The 19,121-nt window shown below is 36.5% G+C and overlaps 4 protein-coding genes across 4 annotated transcripts; 3 read left to right on the forward strand and 1 right to left on the reverse strand.

Annotated features, from left to right (window-relative positions):
- Positions 1,973-3,174, forward strand: LOC18776316. Its single transcript, XM_007211255.2, has one exon. It carries the CDS (start codon positions 2,021-2,023, stop codon positions 3,029-3,031), a length of 1,011 nt encoding a protein of 336 aa, XP_007211317.2. The 5' UTR covers positions 1,973-2,020; the 3' UTR covers positions 3,032-3,174.
- On the forward strand, positions 3,774-8,110 carry LOC18778121. Its single transcript, XM_020564908.1, has 9 exons — positions 3,774-3,913; positions 4,014-4,131; positions 4,400-4,527; positions 4,671-4,810; positions 4,938-5,006; positions 5,350-5,485; positions 5,644-5,706; positions 5,789-5,832; positions 7,957-8,110. The coding sequence occupies exons 1-9, from the start codon at positions 3,817-3,819 to the stop codon at positions 7,990-7,992; spliced, it is 831 nt and encodes a 276-aa protein (XP_020420497.1). The 5' UTR covers positions 3,774-3,816; the 3' UTR covers positions 7,993-8,110.
- Positions 11,298-16,748, reverse strand: LOC18777027 (probable DEAD-box ATP-dependent RNA helicase 48). The gene is made up of 10 exons (XM_007210284.2): positions 15,374-16,748; positions 15,137-15,243; positions 14,775-14,830; positions 14,463-14,687; positions 14,165-14,371; positions 13,958-14,044; positions 13,652-13,747; positions 13,330-13,545; positions 12,436-12,618; positions 11,298-11,951 (listed from the first exon to the last, which is right to left on the reverse strand). Exons 1-10 carry the CDS (start codon positions 16,240-16,242, stop codon positions 11,721-11,723), a joined length of 2,277 nt encoding a protein of 758 aa, XP_007210346.1. The 5' UTR covers positions 16,243-16,748; the 3' UTR covers positions 11,298-11,720.
- LOC18777166 ((+)-neomenthol dehydrogenase) lies at positions 17,246-18,893 on the forward strand. Its single transcript, XM_007209331.2, has 5 exons — positions 17,246-17,389; positions 17,476-17,719; positions 17,876-17,950; positions 18,104-18,283; positions 18,383-18,893. Exons 1-5 carry the CDS (start codon positions 17,355-17,357, stop codon positions 18,761-18,763), a joined length of 915 nt encoding a protein of 304 aa, XP_007209393.1. The 5' UTR covers positions 17,246-17,354; the 3' UTR covers positions 18,764-18,893.

A 19,121-nucleotide genomic window follows, 5' to 3' on the forward strand; every position in this document is an offset into this window, starting at 1 on the left:
GTTTATCTCATGTTTAATAAATTTCAGTATCTCTTACGACGACAATTAATTCTACTACTGAAGTGACATAAAATGCCTGTTCATCATTGCGTATTTGCGAAAAACGTCCTTTAAAATACCCAAACGTAGAAAATTCATCTTGCATTTGTCATCTCTTTCTGCAGTTTTATGCATGTAGCCGTCCCCAACTATACTAATCGAAGCTGGTCTTCTTGCAGGTCATTGCAGAAAGCTGAGCGTGAATAGATGTATATATGCATGTTTTTGAACTTCTTCTTAATCGAAGATTGTTGCAGCCTTGCAGGTCATTACAGAATGCTGAGAGCGTGAATAGATGTACAGATGCATGTTTACCGATGCATGTTTTTGAACATTACAGAATGCTGAGAGCGTGAATAGATGTACAGATCCATGTGATTGTACCCAATGAAGTGTTAATGTGAAGTGTTAATGTGAAAAACGGTTTCTGATGGGCTGTGGGAAGTTGACTTAAACATTAATTGTTTCTTTCTATGCAGATATTAGTTCATAGTTTTGTTTGTGCTGTGGTTATTGGTGAGTACTTGAGGTGCGGCACTTGGTACAAGATACCACTGACACGTGACATCCACGTTCTGTGTTCTTAGGGTTTTGCTTGCTGCATCACCATCACGTGTTTTGGCTTCTAAGCTATTGATCTAATTCTAATTGGATATCAAATGATGACTAATTATCTTCCAGCAGGATTATTAGTAACAAGTTATACCATATATACACACAAACACAACCACCCAAATGTGAGCTCCCATTGATCGTTCATCATTCTTCCAATGACAAAATAATAGGCTCGTCAAGAAGGAAAATTTAATGAAAAGTTGATTAATGTAAAGAGAAGTTAGAACGAAACAGGTCTGTTGTTGTAAGCAAGTTGTAAGGATGGATGAGAAAATGGATTATAATTAGGTTAGATAAGCGAAAACCCAGCATTAAAAAAAAATAAAAAACATGCACATGATTGTATTTCAAACTAACTGAAACAAACAAGATATTGAAAACCTAGAAGATACTAGCTGACATCCTAAATACTAATAAAACAAATATGGGAAATTTAAATGATCAAAACCAGAAATCTCTACGATTCAGGTATTGACTGCCATGTCTAGTAAAAATTCCAGAAATCTGAAATCTACAATTGACTTAATTATTTATTTCATCAATGGTTGGATTGGACCATGAAAAGAGAGCAAGCTTTAAGAAACTTCAACTTGTAAACTGTACGAGTTCGATAGAGTTGAGGCTTCCTGGAATGCATCTCCTTAACATTCATTTTCATTTCACGAAGAACATGATCGAGGAGGGATGTTACCATTCCAGTTGTACAGAAAACAATAACGTGAAAGGTACAACGTTAGGCCTTTTTCGTCCACAGAAAAAAAAAAAAAAAAACTATAACATGAAACCTTGTAATCAGGTGATTGCGATCAGAAGCTGGTGGACTATTTGAAAATACAATTCATGTGGTTCAACAAGACACGACTGCTTAACCTGCACTCACAAGTAGAGATGGATTTCATGACTCCAATTGTCATATTTTATGCTTCACGTATTATCAGAACCATTTCAACCATATATAATAAAGTAATTAAAAAGATGTACACCAAAACTGTTTCACATTAAGAGGCTGAACAGAGATGTGAAAGCAAGATTCATAATAATTGCTATATTGGAAACTACACCAACTGGTCAATGTTATATACCTTATCATGAGTTTCAACACAACCTTAACCCACTGTGTCAACAAAATCATGGTCCTTTTTCAAGACAAGCTGCGATGTTCGGCGCACCTGCATATTCACAATCAAGTAAAACTTGAAAATTTTGGCTATTTTTGATAAAAACTTGAAAATTTGCTTAAGGACCTATGGATTTAGTTTTAGAGAGATTAGAATTGATTTCAGACTATCTGGCATTTAGTGTTGTTTGTAAAACATGGAATGGTGTAGCAAAGAATAATCGAAGCCAAAGTCGACACACAGCTCCAATGCTCTTAGTTTCTAGTGACAAAGAAGATACATGGAACTTATACAACGTCATGAATAATAAGGTTCTTCATTTACAATTAAAACTTTCGAGTAAGCGATTCTGTGGGTCTTCAAAAGGATGGCTAATAGCTTTGGAAGAGAACTTCGTCGTGACCTTAATAAATCCATTCTCTGTAGTTGAAGGATGTAAAGAGAAAGAAAATTCAATCATTCGCCTTCCTTCACTAGCGCGTCTTTACGACTTTAGAGAATTCGATTATCATGTGTATAAGGCTACAATTTCAGCAGACCCAATTTTAAATGCACATGATTTTATTGTTACGGTCATATACGGATATTTTTCTAATTTCGCTGTTATCAGACTTGGTAAAGACACAGAGTGGTCGTATATTAATTTTAATTTGGAGGATGATTACGAATTCCGACGATTTCATGAAGTTGTTCACCTTGGAGATAAATTTTATGCTCTATATAACGATGATAGAATTTTAAGTCTTGATGCTCGGGATACAATTGAACTTTCTGAAATTATAAGTGAATTGGAAGTAAAGTGGGGAAGCTTGACACCTATGGGAGAGTTTGGTTCACAAAGCCGCGCTAACAAGACATATATTGTGGATTCCAATGAGAAAGGGTTTTTGATCGTGAAAAGGTATAAAATTTGGAAAGGTAATTGGCCAGATGCGAAGGCTATCACATTTAAATTTGAAATTTTCGAACTAAATTTTGATAAGCACGAGTTGATTGAGAAAGAAACCTTGGATGATGCTGCCCTTTTTTTGGGTGATAATTCTTCCATGTTTGTTTTGGCTTCAAAATTGTCAGGATGTCAGCCTAATTGCATATACTTCACCTCAGATTATCAACGTTCATCTTGGGTACCTGAAGATTTTGGCGTGTATAACATCAAAACTCAAAGCATTTCAAAGCCTTACACGACAACTGCTATGACCCTGTTGGGGAGGACTAAGCGACCAGAAATTTGGGTTATGCCAACTTGTCGACAGTGAAAAGCTCCTTTTGTGTCTTCTTGTTTTTATTGTTAATTTGTGACTTGAATGTCTTTTTGGTTTTTGTTTTCTGTTTCAAACTATTTTCTTTCGTTGAAGCTCCTTTGTGTGCTCTTGTATTTGACGTAGTGTGCTCTTAAGTATTTGCGATATATTTTGTACAATGAACACTTTTGCCATGGCTGAAGGTTGATATATACTCATTTTATATAATTATTTCTTCCATATCATACATTTTCTAGACCACAATTTCATATTTGAATTAATGTACAAGTCAAAAGTATGGTAATATGCGTTGAGTTTTTAGGTTTTCTCATTATATATCATCCTCAACTTGTCGATCAGAACTTCATGTTGTAAATTAAATATGATGGATGAAATATTAAACAATATGATTGGGTTTCCAAACAAAAATTAAAATTGGAAGTTTTAAGGCACATTACTGGTTTGGTCTAGCTGCCCTCAATCCCCACTAAAATTAAACGTTTATAATTCCTGGATATTGACAGTATTGGGTGTCGAAGAGGTGACCATGAGGGGCGAGGGGGTTAGCTTACCACTATGGTAAACTAAACTTATTTTAAGAAAATGTGAATTCATATTGCACAAGAGGGTATTTTGGTAAATGTGGATAACTAAGCGCCAATTTAAAACCCAGAATTTAAAAGTTCGGTTTTTTTCCTTGTCCACCCATTTTATACTGGAGGAGATCGTCCCCCTTATTTTTTATTGATATAAAATCACATTCAGAGTCAGAGAGATGCACAGATAGCAAAGCAAGAAAGATGCTCATTCAATCTCAGTGCTCCGTCCTCTCTCCCATTCGCCTCACAAACCCTCACCGCAGTTTACCAATCATCTCCCGCCGTGCCCCTTTTAACGGTAATACGAATTTCATTCTTTGGAAATATATTTCTTTAAATTCAGTGAATATTTTATGATATTTTGTTTTCTTTCTCCAAATTAATTTATTATTGTTCAGCATGTCGAATGAATGGAGCTGTTGTGATCAGTACATGGTTGGGGAGGAAAAAGAATCGGGGAGTGACAGTTTCGGCTACGGAGGAGCAGAGCTCAAGCCTCAATGTGCAGAAGAAAAGGTTCCATTGCTCTTCCAACTTTTTTCATTTTCTTTGATGAATAAATTTAAGAGGCAGACTTAAATATAAGTTTACCCAATTTGGGGTTTTGCATTTTTACTTGTATAAATTTGAGATTGGCTTTACCATATCTGAAAGTTGCATTCTTTTGTATTTTCTCTTTGGGGTAATGCTGCATTTTTGTAACACTTTAGCTAACCATGTGACGTAGGCCGATGGGTGTTACTTGTTACATTAGTAACATTTCTCTAATTTCCATTTTACTCAGAAAGGTTGTTGACCACATATGCCTACTGAAAGCAAAGGAGGATTTATCTGATGAGGAAGAGAAGGATATGCTGGATTTTCTTTATACAACCCAGTATCAAATGCGAGGCATTCTTTCGGTATCATTAGGTGAGCTTTACTTGTATAAAATCAATAGTCAAAACAATGCTGTCTCAAACTTTCGAAACTCAAATACTTGTTTCAATTTAATCGTTTTTCTGTTGTCTGGTTTTCATTAAAATGTGGCCTTATATGTTCGATCACATTTGTAGGGCGTATCTTGAATGAAAATATCGACAAGTATACACATGCTGTCTACATGCGTTTCCAGAGAAAAGAAGACATTGGGAAGTTTTACGAGAACCCTTTCTACTTGCGAGTACTCAATGAGCATGTATTGCCTTACTGCCATGTATGCCCTGACATGTAAACACCGACACTCTGTGCTTTAGGCTTCCATTTCTTTAGTTTCTGCCTTATCAACTTTCCTTTGAATAGTTTAGTATTTTTTTCAACTTATTGGTAATGTATATAAACAGGGATTGACTAATGTGGATTACGAATCTGAAGTAGAAGACGATATCATACCTATATTCCGCAAAGGAGAGGTTGGAAGCAACATCCTTCCCAATTTGGTTTTATTGATTGAATAAAATTATTTCGAGTTCAGATACTAGATTCTTTGTCTAGTACACAGGAGTTCACGTACTTTATATCTCATTTCTAATTATGGCAATGAAGATGCATGCATTCAAAAGAATTTTAAGGCTTTTAAAACTGTACATGACTTTGCTTATTGGCATTTAAGTTCTAATTTTTCTGAACCACTTTGGTTGCAACCTAACTTTCTAAACTCTTTTGGTTCTAGACATTTCCACGTGCTTTTTGTTTGTGATTTCTTGGATCTAAAAGTTCTTTCTCAAAAGGGAAGCTAATTGCTCTTGCAAGCAGGAATTCAACTTCGGTGTGGAGTTTGTGCTTCTTCTTTCCTTGGTTGATAATGCATCTGGACCCGTGGAAGAGGCATTGGTTTCTTTGGAAGGGCTTATTATGGGATTTCCATCCATAATAGTCCAATCTACTCAAGGTTTGTTTGAGCTAAAAGCTGATTAACTGCAAAACAAAGCATATTTCTCTTAGCTCTTGTTTCTGTTTGTACAATATTTATTCTGATGATATAGTAGAAACTCCAATGTGTGGTATGAAATAATTATGTATCATATCTTATTAGTATTTGATTTTCAGGTCTGAATTTTAATCCCAGCAGCAAGGAGTTTACACATGGAGTAGTGATCAGATTTCGGTCTCGTGAGTTCTTGTTTGCATTATGTAGATTCACATACATGCTGCCTTTGTTTTGTTGACTGTCATTCACTGGTATATTTTGTAGTTGACGCTTTTGAGATATTTGTGGGAAGCTCAGAGTACAAAGAAGTGAGTAGTTTGTTTCTATTTCGATCCTATTTTTCCCCATCAACTTCGGCATGAACCTAAATAGAATGCATTCTTATCCAAATCTTACTCTAAACCCAAAAAAGAAAAAGAAAAAAATATAGTTCTAAACATCTAGAGTCCATGATGAAAACTTTTAAGTGTTCCCAATCTTATATACCAGCTAGTATAGAGTTTGATTCTTGCCTAATTTGAGGTGCAGACACATTTTGGAATTATAGCTCTTAGATTTGTCTCCATTGCAGTCAACCGACATTTCATTAACATTTGGAAATTCTACGAAATTGCAGATATGGAAGTCTAAGTTTGATCAAATCACTCGGAAAACACTTTCGCTTCATTTTTCAGTTGATCCAGTCGGCAGTGAGATTATGTAGCGAAAATTCTTTGATGTTTGTTTCCCCTATTTGTCTAAACCACGAAATCTATGAAGAGTACTAAATCTTATAATGTATGAATAGAGCAATATATTTGGTTGGAAGCTCTGTCTATCTTGTCTAAACGCAAAAGTGTGCAATGTATTGGTGTCAGGACCATCTACCGTGCACTCAATCCATCTTGAAAAATCCTCTGTTCAAAATTCAAGCAATCTAATCAGTCCAATCCTTAGAGTTCATAAGAGGAAAAAGTGTTTACCATACAGTAGGACTAGGAACTGTATATTTATTCATAATATTTCTGGTATGATTTCAAATCATCACCTGCATTTAGAGGAAAATTCTTTGTGAGGGATCTATATCATTCTGATCAGTCAAACTTCCACAGCGCTGGGTTGCTTGTAACATTAATTGTCTATGTGCTTTCTGGATGAATAAAATAAACTAATTTTATATACATGGCATTGGCATATGTACTTAAAATTTTCTACCTTCCCATTTGTTTTCTTCTAACATGGAAGTTACATCACAGAATCCTTCCAAATCTATTGTTTGACCTCATGTGGAAAAACAAACTAACACATAAATATGCAAACAGATTTTGAATATTTTAAGTTTCAACTATTTTATACTCCACAAGAGCCAAAACTGTGCCCCACCACCCAAGACAAAATCAATTAGATGGTGTTTGCATGTTGACTTGTTATATACAGCATTACAGATGCTTTATAAGTACACACATACTTCTAGTTTGCGATGTAATTAAGTTAGCTGATCATCTCTTGTACTTTGAAAACTTTTTCTGCAAGAACTTGCTTCTGACTTTTTTCTTTGAACTATAATATTTATTTAGTGATAGAATAAGAAAAGATCAAGATTATTCAGATCAGTATATTATCTATTTCTTCAACTAAGATATTCACCACATAATGCAGCCCCTCTTGAGAACATGTTTACCATTCAATCAAAAACTATTTACAGACTTACACTTTGTTCATAGACTAGTGTTGCTCACATTCTTTCCCAACTGGATCTATGAGACTATGAGTACGAAAAAAAAAAATGATTTACACTAGAAACTGAGAAAAGTATTTGTCTGACTGAATAACACACTTAATTGCAAGAGGGCTGATCAGTTGTGAAGAGGGTTTGGTCCCTGTGGAACTTCTCGTAGAGAAACGCCTTTGAGGGGGCCGATCTCATCTCTGCTGCTGGATACCTCTGGAGCTTCTGTGGAGAAATGCCATGAAAACCTGGAATAGGATTCAGATTTATCTGTTTGCTTGGATTCTTTAGCTGTCACTCTGTGGATGTGACGATAACTTGATATCTGACTGATCATAAGCATGATCATGAAGACCACACATACGACTCTGAGATGCTGAATTCTCATGATTCTTGCGATGATAAATTTCAGTATTTCTTACAAAGAAAGAGGAAGCAAGTTAGGAAAACTAAGTATGTTCTCTCATTCCTCAAATGCAAGCAGGCGTGAAGTCTTTTAATATGGGATGGCAACCTATGGGAAAGATAGAGCCAAAACTCACAATTAATTCTACTGAAATGACATAAATGCCCGATCGTCGTTGCGTATTTGCGAAACATCCTTTAAAATACCCAAATTGCCCAAACTCAGAAAAATCATCTTGCATTTGTCATCTCTTTCTGCAGTTTTATGCATGCAGCTGTTGTTTCCAACTATACTAATCGAAGATGGTTTGTGTTGCAGCCTTGCAGGTCATTGCAGAAAGCTCTGAGAGTGTGATTATATGTAAACAGATGCCTGTTTTTGTACTTTTCTCTGAACTTAATTCTTGTACATTTGAAGGCTAATCTGGTCTTTTAGTACCCAATGAAGTGTTAATGTGAAAAACGGTTTGTGATGGGCTGTGGGGAGTTGACTTAAACATTAATTGTTTCTTTCTATGCTGATTTTAGCTCATAGTTTTATTTGTGATGTAATTATTGGGGAACACTAGAGGTACAGTTAGAGACACTTGGTTCAAGATCGCACTGACACGTGGCATCCACGGTCTGTGTTCTTAGGGTTTCACCATCACGTGTTTTGGCTTCTAAGCTATTAATTTAATTTAAATTGGATATCAAAGGATGGCCATCAGATGACTAATTAAGTATCTTCCAGCAGGATTATTAATACATACACACAAACACAACCACCCAAATGAAATGTGGGCTCCCATTGATCCTTCATCATTCTTCCAATCTTCCAATGACAAAATAATAGGGCCCATCAAAAAGGAAAAATTCATGAAAAGTTGATTAATGCAAAGAGAATTTAGAACAAAACAGGTCTGTTGTAAACCGGCAAGTGGTAAGGATGGATGAGAAAATGAATTGTAATTAGGTTAGGTAAGAGTTTTTATACAAGAAAAATAGTAGGTATAATGTTATATCAACAGTTGACAGTTACTTACGTATAAATGCGGACTTAATTGACCATCATGATAGTAGTTTAGGTGGACAAGAAAACTGATGAGGTTTTGAAGTTTTCCAAGTGTGGCGTGTCTGAGTTGAAGTGAATCCATTCAAAGACAATGTTGTCTTCTAGTTTTTATAGTTTTCTTTGGAACGTCATCAGCTTGCACCGACCCTGAGAAATAATGCTCTTGTCAATGTTTGCAATTCGAGTCAAGATGGTTAACTAATTTATGTTAAGATAAATGCCATATTAATAACGCTGGTGACGGTCTAGAATGTTTATATAGTCTCCTTATCATGATATGTATGTGAAATCTAAAACACATTACGAGAGAAAAGTAATATAAAATCGGCGCATACAATGACACTATTATATTATTGCGATATTAGATGTTAAGCATCCAATAATGATTTATTAAAAGAAATTTTTTCAAACATGGCATCTTAAACGAAAATCGTGATGGCAAAGTGGAGTTTTTTCTATTAGATTTATAAATCAATAAATCAATTCTAGAGATTAAGTCTACGAAATATAGGAGATCAATCATCTGATTGGATGCAAGACTAGGGCGCAAAGAGTATATGGTCTTCTGTCATTTGTTTTGGCATCCATTTCTGATAGACTAGAAGCCTAGACTATGGTCTAGTAGTAGCTTCACAACAGCCTGAAAGGTTAGTTTTGCAATAACATTCTTTAATAGCTTCTTTTGGATCCTATTATAGAGAAAAACTTGCATGTCACGGGGATAGCAAGGTTATTCCCGACCAATCACGTTCCGTCACTCGTAATAAGAATTTCACATAACATAACGTAATTAGATGGAGATAACAAAATAGTGATATTTCCGTGACATGCAAGTTCTTCTCCCTATTACGGGGCCTGAATAATTAGATTTGATATTTTGATTAGGACAGGCTCTAAAGCCTTGTACACATGCTCTATAGTCTCTATTGCTAGGGTTGTGAGAGAGACACACACACCTACCCATGACCTCTCATCTAAAACAAGTTTTGGTATGCTTTTGTTTTGTTTCGTTTTTTTATATGAAGGATATTGGGGAGGGGGCAATTAAACCTCGGACTTTGAATGCAAAAGTAAATGCTCTTAAATTCTTACCTACTTGAGCTACAAGTCCCTTGCGCTTTTATATTTTTTTCTTAGTTTGAGCTTTATTTGACCATAAGCATTTTGTTCAAAGCCTCTTCATGTTGTTTTAAAACTGAATTGAGAGCTTGATTCGGCTGTAAGAAGAACATTTCAGTAATGTTTTTTGGCCTTTGAAGCATTAAAACAGCGGCTGCCTAATTTGACTTCCTTTATAATAAAAGAAAACAATATTTGCTTCCCATTTTTCTTGCCTGCAAACATTTGTAAGTGATGATGGCCATTGGCCGCCTTGTCTTTGATTAAAGAAATGCACGGCAAATAAATTATTTCAAAACATCACTATACTTGTTACTGAAAAATAGGGATTCTTCTGACGTCAGTGTTATTTTGATGTTGAACTTATATGGAAAAATTCACGATTAATGTCCTTATCAAGGAACATTATCAAATTGAGTGATGGCTTGAATTTGCAATTTATTGAGTACTAGCCAGGCACAATCAAAATGACTGTTGTAGAATACGGTATTCACCTTCGGAGAAGTACGTAAATCAATTTAGACTCTAGTATAATTTTTGGACAGCTAAGGTTACAATTGATGATCTTTCTAGTCCAGAAGTTCTGGAGCTCAGAAAATGTCCGAGGTTGCTTTGTTCATCAGAAAAAAAAAAGACCTTTATAGACGTATTCAGGCATAACACAAGCTATCTGCGGCATGAAAAGGAAATAGTCTACAAAAGCAAACTTTATTTACAGCATGTCCATATTTATAGTTCAGACATTATTACACTCACAAAGTTCAACCATGCAATGGTGCCCCTTACATTATGCAGGACTCTCTCTGACAAAAAAGAAACGTATTGAGCCGTGAGGTCAAGGATTGACTTGTCGAGATGTTTATGTTCGACAATGGAGCCTGGAGATTCGGAGTCCTCTTTAAGGAGGCAGTGAGATATATTCAGCACTTATAGATGTTCCATTTTGTCCAATATAAAAACCAAAGCCTCCTTGTGCACCATTATGCTCTGAAGACTTAAAAGACCTTAAGTTTTTATGTATAGGCAGCATGGCCCTTGCAAAATCTATGTCAAAAGGGAACATAACTTTAAGTTCTTGCAATGAGTACCAATAACCTTGATGAATTCAGCGCAAAATAAAGACAAGGAACAGCCAATGACACAAGCTCTTTCCAATTAATTCTTGATAGCTTGTTCAAATCCACCCACATGACATTGCAGGCAGGAAGAACAAATTGTTTGAGGTAAGTCTGCAAGGAAAGAGTGTCAGCATGATCAGACAATTTCTGTTTCAATCGAACACCAATTAGTACACTTTTGGAAGTGAAATTTAGACATTCGGGCTGCGCAAATCAAGTGCATATTACTCGTGAATGCATGGAAATGGAAAATCAAATTTAGACATTTGGACTGCGCAAAAATTTACTCATTCTTTCCAAAAATATCATTGTTCTTACTGCAAACAATAATAATTGACATTCACATATGTATGATATCAGTTGCTCAAATTCCCAAACTCAATTAGTTCATATCAACATTTTTATGAGTTGCTCTACTTTTTTACACTGAAGAGGATATAAGAAAGAGAAAATGCAGCTTCATGTTATAATTAGAATGTTTACAATACGGATAGAATGTACAATGAGGCATACATCTGCTTCACAAATATCACTATATAGCATGATGCAACCTAAAGAAACCACATTGTATATGGCAATAACATGTGATAAAGGTGTGCTTCTAAAGCCATTTCAACGACCAGTGCTAGACCAGGCAGGCATTCACCTTAAGACAACTTTTCATGTGAAACAACTTGAACTAGGTGAACCTGTTTTACACACTTTAAACGAGAATGGAGGTCCTTGACTTCCTTGTCTTCCTATCCCAGCCAGTCAAATCAGCAGGTTGCTTATCCATGTTCCAAATGTATGCTACTTTCGTATTCTTATGCCAGGTATATCTCTCAAGCCCATCTTCAATGCTGTCTTTCTAAAGAGAGAAGGAGGTTTTTGCAAACCAATTGATTGACAAAATTGGTTGGCTTGCTCAACAAGTGTGGTTTTATCCCTGCCAATTTCCCTGATCGAGTTATAGTACCCAAGCCAAGCATGAAAGGCGGCTTCTTTGACACTACCATCAATCTTGGCTAATGAATCCTCAATCTGCAGGAATAAGCGAAAACCCAGCTTTATAAATAAGAAACCTGCACATGATTGTATTTCAAACTAACTGATACAAACAAGACAATGAAAACCTAGAAGCTAGTAGCAGATATCCTAAATACTAATAAAACAAATATGGGAAATTTAAATGATCAAAACCTAGTTCATCACTAGGATTCAGGTATTGACTGCCATGTCTAGTAAAAATTCCAGAAATCTGAAATCTACAAATTGACCTAATTAATTATTTCATCAATGGTTGGATTGGACCATGAAAAGAGAGCAAGCTTTAAGAAACTTCAACTTGTAAACTGTAAACACCACCTCTTTTTGATTCAATAAGTTTTTTTCTCTTCAGATTTTATTCAACTTCATTTTAAATTTTGTTCTTTCCCATATGGTCAGAATTAGTATCTGAACTCAATAATGTGATTCAGAATTCAGATGCAAGTACAAAGAAAAGAATTGGAGATGATGCAAGAACCTTAAGTTTAGTGCCTGGATCCAATCGCAGCGTAGGAAATTTTTCAACAGGCAAATCTTTTAATTCATCCAGAAAATACTCCTCCCATGGTGCAAGTAACAATATGCCTTGTCCTTCTTTGCCTTCTCGTCCCGTTCTTCCAAGACGATGTATATATTGATCCCGGTCAGAAGGAATACCCACCTGGCAACAATCAGACTACATATTACTTTTACTACAAGTTAATGCAGCCACATACAAAAACTCATAAATCAGTTATATTTTAAATCTTTTTTTCCTTCTTTGTTAGTTTAATGTGAAATAGTTAATAGATGCAGACATTTATGTTCTAATGTGCTATGGTGAGTAGCTCTTTATGCATTCAAATATGTATGTTCGAGTCCCCCACAAACCTCGATGCTGAATGAGTAATTTAATGGAAACAAATATGTGGCTGTTGGACCTCCACATAGCTGAATGAGTGGACCAACGCAAAGTGAGCTAGTTCTGCCTCTAACATATTTTCAGAAAAAACAATTCAACAAATCTCATAACCCCTAAACCTAAGTAATGATTGGGAAACTAATACTCAAGAAGAAACTATATACACTAACGCTCAATGTGAGAAGCACTACCATCGTCATTGAACATAAAAGCCAACACTTAACACTATACACAATGTAGGCTTGGGAATGCTATGTAAATCTAAGAAGAAGAAAAAATTAAACTCCTGCTGAGCTACCGCCTCTGTATTCAGTTAGAACATATTAAAGTTGGTCCACTACATCATTTATGTACACAGAAAATAGATATACAAGTAATCTTAGCATATGTTAGAAAAATCAACGAATTCACATGTCAGTGATATATTTAAGGTTCAACCTATAAGAAAAACATAATTGGGCTGGCAAATACCTGAATGACCAAGGTAACATCAGGATAATTCATTCCACGTGCGGATACATCAGAGGTAACAAGAATCAGCCGTTTTGATACCTTGAATTCCTCAGAGATACGAGTTCGATAGAGTTGAGGCTTCCTGGAATGCATCTCCTTAACATTCATTTTCATTTCACGAAGAACATGATAGAGGAGGGATGTTACCATTCCAGTTGTACAGAAAACAATAACCTGAAAGGTACAACGTTAGGCCCTTTTCGTCCATAAAAATAAACATTAGGCCTCAGGCACATACAACACAACCAAACATTTGAATCCAAAAGCTATAACATCAAACCTTATAATTAGGTGATTGCGAGATATGCTCCATTAGAAGCTGGTGCACTATTTGAAAATGCAATTCATGTGGTTCAACAAGACACGACTGCTTAACCTGCACTCACAAGTAGAGATGGATTCATGACTCCAATTGTCATATTTTATGCTTCACGTATTATCAGAACCATTTCAACCATATATAATAAAGTAATAAAATGATGTACACCAGAACTGTTTCACATTAAGAGGCTGAACAGAGATGTGAAAGCAAGATTCATAATAATTTCTATATTGGAAACTACACCAACTGGTCAATGTTATATACCTTATCATGAGTTTCAACACAACCTAAACCCACTGTGTCAACAAAAGCATGGTCCTTTTTCAAGACAAGCTGTGATATTCGGCGAACCTGCATATTCATAATCAAGTAAAATCTGGGCTTTGAGTGGTTTCATACAGCAAAAAATACCAAGTGCCTAGTAAAATTGTTCCTTTAAACTTCAGACTTGAAGTATAAGGATAGTCGAACCTCTTTCGGAATTGTTACAGTAAACAGCAAGGACTGCCTTCGACGAGGCAAACAATCAACAATTTTCTCTATATCCTTCCGAAATCCTAGGTCTAGCAAGTGGCCAGCTTCATCAAGTATCAGCATTTTCAGTCCCATCAATCGCACCGACAAGCCTGACTTATTCTCAATGTGGTCCAGCAACCTGCCAGGAGTTGCAACTATTATCTGCGAAACATTTGTACAATGGATTTTTACTCTATTCACGATCACACTAAAATCAAGCAGGACTTTCAATGACCAAGCCAAATGTACAAACCTGGCATGGATTTGATTCTAGACGTTTCTGGTCCTCTTTGAATCGCGTGCCTCCAACTAATGTTTGCAGACCTATGCCATCATGGTACTTCAACAAAACATTTGTTTCAGCAGCTATCTGACTTGCAAGTTCTCTTGTGGGGCAGAGGATAAGAACAAGAACTGGAGACACCCGTTGATTGGTATTGCTAGTCTTAGCCTTCACAACTGCTTCAATAGCAGGAAGCTGTTTGTGTTTAACAAGAGAATTGAAAAGAGAGAACCTAAAATGCTATGAATCACTCCAAAATAACAAAAAGGTAAAATGATGTACCACAAAAGCTGCAGTTTTTCCAGTGCCTGTTTTAGCTTTGATCAACGCATCTTTTCCTGTAACAAATAAGAGTGAAAATCATCGCATACCATTTGATTTTTTTGTTAAAAGAATCGTCACACGCTTTTTTCAAGTCAATTAGGCCGGAGGACCAAGAAATTAACCATCGATCACATGATATGATCATATGAGTTTGGACAAATTGATTAACAAAACGTCCCCTAGAGGACACCTTAGCGGATTAGGATCTCATCCACCCCTAGGATGACAGGGGTTTGAACTACTAGTGGAGGCGTTCTATGTAATTTAGCAAGGAAAGAAAAACCAAATAACATGGCTAAAACAAGTAGCCAACTCCTCACCTTCAAGACAAACAGAAAGAGCAGCCTCCTGTACTCTTGTCATTTGAATATAGCCAGCAGAAGTCAGTGCCTTGACTGTCAATGGAGATATACCACACTCATCAAATCTGCCAAAAACCGAAAACCAATCGGATCACCAATGGGCACATACACATTTAACTAATCAAAGACTAAAATTTTAACATGTCCACAAATGTAATCTAAGAAAACCAACCAAAGTACAATAATTTTCCATACCTCTTTCCACTAAGAATTGTCTCCTCCTGTTCCCTATCCTCCCCTCGTTCATTTCCAGCAGCATTTTTCTTACTAAGCTCGTACCTTATCGACTCGACCTGCTGCGCAAAATCACTCTCCTCGTCTAATGAATTAAGGGGCACCCTCCTCTTAATAATCTTCACATCATACTTCCCCAATGAAGCACTACTCCCTAATTTCCTCACATTTCTCCCAAATTTCGAATTCTCATTAGCAAAGGGCTGTACGGACTCACCTTCTGAATCGAAATCCGAGTCTTCATCGCTTGAATTATCGTTTCTCCGAAACCGCCCACGGCTCTGAACCGAGTAGTTCCTACCCCTAACCTGATTGCCACTCAAATTTATCAAATTTACACTTCCACCATTTCCCGCCAAATCATGACCTTTCGATATCAGCTTCCTCAGGTCTAACGGTGGTGCGGTAACCGATCTCGTCCGTGCGTCCGAGCCAACCGGTGGAGGCCGGTCATCAATCGGCCCATCCTTTTCGTTCCACAAATCTTCTGCGCCTTCTTTCATGAACCGATCGGCTAGGGCTTTAAGGTGCTCGTTGGGGTTCATAGGGTTGTGCCCGGTTTCTGAACCCTGATTTGAAAACGGGTCGGGTTTCCCGGCGACTTTGGCCCGGATTTGGGAGCGGAGACGGGCCTCGTAGAGCTGTTTCTCTTGTTCTAAGAGGCGCTTCTCCTTCTCTTTGGCTCGTTTTTCGTGCATGCGCTTCCATTTCCATTTGGTGACGCCTCCCGGGAAGGTCCGGGGCCCGCCGCCCATGGGTCGGGTCAGTACGAGCCTGCATAGAAGCTTCGAGAAGTCTCTCGACCGTTCCAAAAGGATCGAAGCGGACATTGTGTGTGGTTAGTGATTCAGTGATCGGAGAGGGAGGGAGAGAGAGAGAGAGAGAGAGGGGAAGGGTTTTACTGGTTTAGGGTTTAAGGAAGACGATGGGAATGGGCCTATATTTTAATTTGAAGATAAGGCTTGTCATGCTTCGCTATAAAATGGGCCTTTGTTGTTTAGGATTTAAGGAAGACGATGGTGTTGTTGGGCCTCCTTGTGTGTGGGTTTCAAATTTCAATAAATGGCCATTTCTTGTTATTTTCAGGTTTTTCTTTTTTTCTTTTTTCTGGTCACAATTTGTTATTATTTTCAATTTAAGGAAGAGAAAAAAAATTGTCGTAGAAGTGGTTATGAGCGTTTAACCCACACACGAGTCCGAATCTTTTAAGTTTTTTTTTTTTCTAAATTCAGCGAAAGGATACGGAGTTATACATTTAAATACAACAACATTTTGTTAAAAATGTGATGAAGTTTAACACAAGGCATTTGAAGTCAAGTTTGCTAAATGTCAATTAGCTTTTGTTCCATTAATTTCTCGTTCTAATGTTAGAAGACACTGGAAACTCAAAGTGTTGCTACCAACAAGTTGCAACTTGCAAGCCCATTGATGAAAACAAACAAAAATTCATGCAAGTTAAAAACCTAAACATATAAATAATAAGAAGCTTTGTCAGCCCTGACCTCAATGGATCTGAATCGAAATAATATAATTTGTTGCACACCAATCATAGACAACAGAGAACTTAAGACCATTTCATTAAAATAAAATAAAAAAGCCAATATGGGAATATAATATCCCCAACAATTCATGGAAGCTTTGTCAGCCCTGACTTCAATGGATCTCAATCGAAATAATATAATTTGTTGCACACCAATCATAGACAACAGAGAACTTAAGACCATTTCATTAAAAAAAAAAAAGTCAATACAGGGATATAATATCCCCAACAATTCATTGTGGCTACGGGCCGTAGACACATTGGAAAGCAAAAGCAAAAGCAAAAGCAATTTGGAAAGATGTCATGGCATACGTGGCCAGTAAAGACTCATAGGTTATAAATATCTTCAAGAACAGAAAGCAGAAGCACTTGGAATTCCTTGTAAACCATCATCTACAGAAAATGGAAGAAACAACAATCACTTTTGGGTCTAAGAGGTACATCATTCTTTCAATTTGTTTGTTAATTTCACCATTGAATTAAAATTCTTCCTTAATTTTGGTTTTGAATTTCCTCAAAATAGGATTGCAGTTGTAACTGGAGGCAACAAAGGGATTGGATTTGAGATAAGCAGGCAATTAGGTTCTAATGGAGTTGGAGTGATATTAACTGCAAGAGATGAGAAGAGGGGCACAGAAGCTGTTGAGAAGCTAAAGGCTTCTGGCTTCTCTGATGTGGTCTTTCATCAGCTGGATGTCACTGACCAAACTAGCATTGCTTCTCTGGCTGATTTTCTCCAAACTCAGTTTGGAAAGCTTGACATATTGGTACTCTCTCTCTCTCTCTCTCTCTCTCTCTCTCTCTCTCTCTCTCTCTCTATGCATCTTCTTGTGGAAACTGTATGTTATCTTTTCTTCTCATCACTTTATTTTTCTTAACCATTTATAACAGAAATGTGTTTTTTTATTATAAATATATTGCAGGTCAATAATGCAGGAGTTATTGGATCTTTATTCCTCACTGATGACAAAGAGAAGTTGGCAATTAGGCCTGAGGATGTAAGTTAATAACATTCAGATATTTCTTTAGGGAAAAAAAAAACTAGAACTCAATCTGTATCAAGCTAAGCTAACAATTTTATGATAAATATTTGATGTACTTGCATCACTTACTAATGAATATATCATTGATAAGAGCAAATACCGATGCAGCTTATAGGTCCCAATGGTGTCAAGAACGAATATGTAAAGCAAACCTACGAGACAGCAGGGGATTGTTTCAAAACAAACTACTATGGAATTAAGCAGCTCACAAAAGCACTTATTCCACTTCTTCAAAAATCCGACTCGGCAAGGGTAGTCAATGTCTCCTCTGCATTGGGACAACTAAGGGTACACAGCACAACCGAACCCAAATCATAAATCTATTACAACAATGTGTTGTGTTATGTTGTTAGACTGATATAAACGTATCGGTTTATTGATTTTTAGGTTATTCCAAATGAGGAAGCCAAGAAGGAGCTAGGAGACAGTGATAGCCTCACAGAAGAGAAAGTGGACAACTTAGTTGAGGGATTTTTGGAGGATGTGAAGCACAATTTGATTGAAGCCAAAAGCTGGCCTATTAATCAATCTGCCTACATTGTATCCAAAGCAGCTCTTAATGCTTATACCAGAGTCTTGGCTACAAAGTATCCTAGCATTGCCATTAACGCAGTCAGTCCTGGTTTTACCGCCACAGACATGAACAATTATACCGGTATCCTCACAGCTGAAGAAGCTGCTAAAGGTCCGGTGAAGGCGGCCTTGTTGCCGGATATTAGAGTTTCTGGCTGCTACTTTGAACAGACTGAATTGTCAACCTTTGAATGAAAATTTGAGATGTAAAATGATATAATTGTTTGCTTTTAATATCGCTATGCACATTGTGACATGTACGTGTGTATGCACAATGTGTTTTGAACAATAAATTTTAGTTCTAATAAAGGTTTCAATTTCCAGATCTCTTCTCTTCTTTTTCAATTCATGTTGGAAAGAAATATCACTAAACAATGTGGTCTCATGTTAAAATTTGGGCAAGAGATAGAGACATTTGGGAGAAAGAGAGAGAGAGAGACAACAAAATAATAAAATATTTGAGATTAGCTAAAACAGAGAACATTGCTAAAAAAAACACATTTTAAGTAGTTTGCTATAACGACTTTCTACCTATTTTAGCTAGAATTTGGCT

Source organism: Prunus persica, chromosome G5 (assembly GCF_000346465.2).
Source record: "Prunus persica cultivar Lovell chromosome G5, Prunus_persica_NCBIv2, whole genome shotgun sequence".
Classification (NCBI taxonomy): domain Eukaryota; kingdom Viridiplantae; phylum Streptophyta; class Magnoliopsida; order Rosales; family Rosaceae; genus Prunus; species Prunus persica.

Bases quoted from the DNA above. Each gene is read 5' to 3' on its own strand.
- LOC18776316 (XM_007211255.2), top strand. From the start codon at position 2,021: ATGCTCTTAGTTTCTAGTGACAAAGAAGATACATGGAACTTATACAAC.
- LOC18778121 (XM_020564908.1), top strand. From the start codon at position 3,817: ATGCTCATTCAATCTCAGTGCTCCGTCCTCTCTCCCATTCGCCTCACA. The intron at 4,132-4,399 runs GTTCCATTGCTC...CATTTTACTCAG, and splicing joins CTCAATGTGCAGAAGAAAAG to AAAGGTTGTTGACCACATAT. The intron at 5,007-5,349 runs GTTGGAAGCAAC...TCTTGCAAGCAG, and splicing joins CTATATTCCGCAAAGGAGAG to GAATTCAACTTCGGTGTGGA.
- LOC18777027 (XM_007210284.2), bottom strand. From the start codon at position 16,242: ATGTCCGCTTCGATCCTTTTGGAACGGTCGAGAGACTTCTCGAAGCTT. The intron at 14,831-15,136 runs GTGAGGAGTTGG...TATTTGTTACAG, and splicing joins TCTTTCTGTTTGTCTTGAAG to GAAAAGATGCGTTGATCAAA. The intron at 14,045-14,164 runs GTTCGACTATCC...ATGAATATGCAG, and splicing joins CTGTAACAATTCCGAAAGAG to GTTCGCCGAATATCACAGCT.
- LOC18777166 (XM_007209331.2), top strand. From the start codon at position 17,355: ATGGAAGAAACAACAATCACTTTTGGGTCTAAGAG. The intron at 17,720-17,875 runs GTACTCTCTCTC...AATATATTGCAG, and splicing joins TTGGAAAGCTTGACATATTG to GTCAATAATGCAGGAGTTAT. The intron at 18,284-18,382 runs GTACACAGCACA...ATTGATTTTTAG, and splicing joins CTGCATTGGGACAACTAAGG to GTTATTCCAAATGAGGAAGC.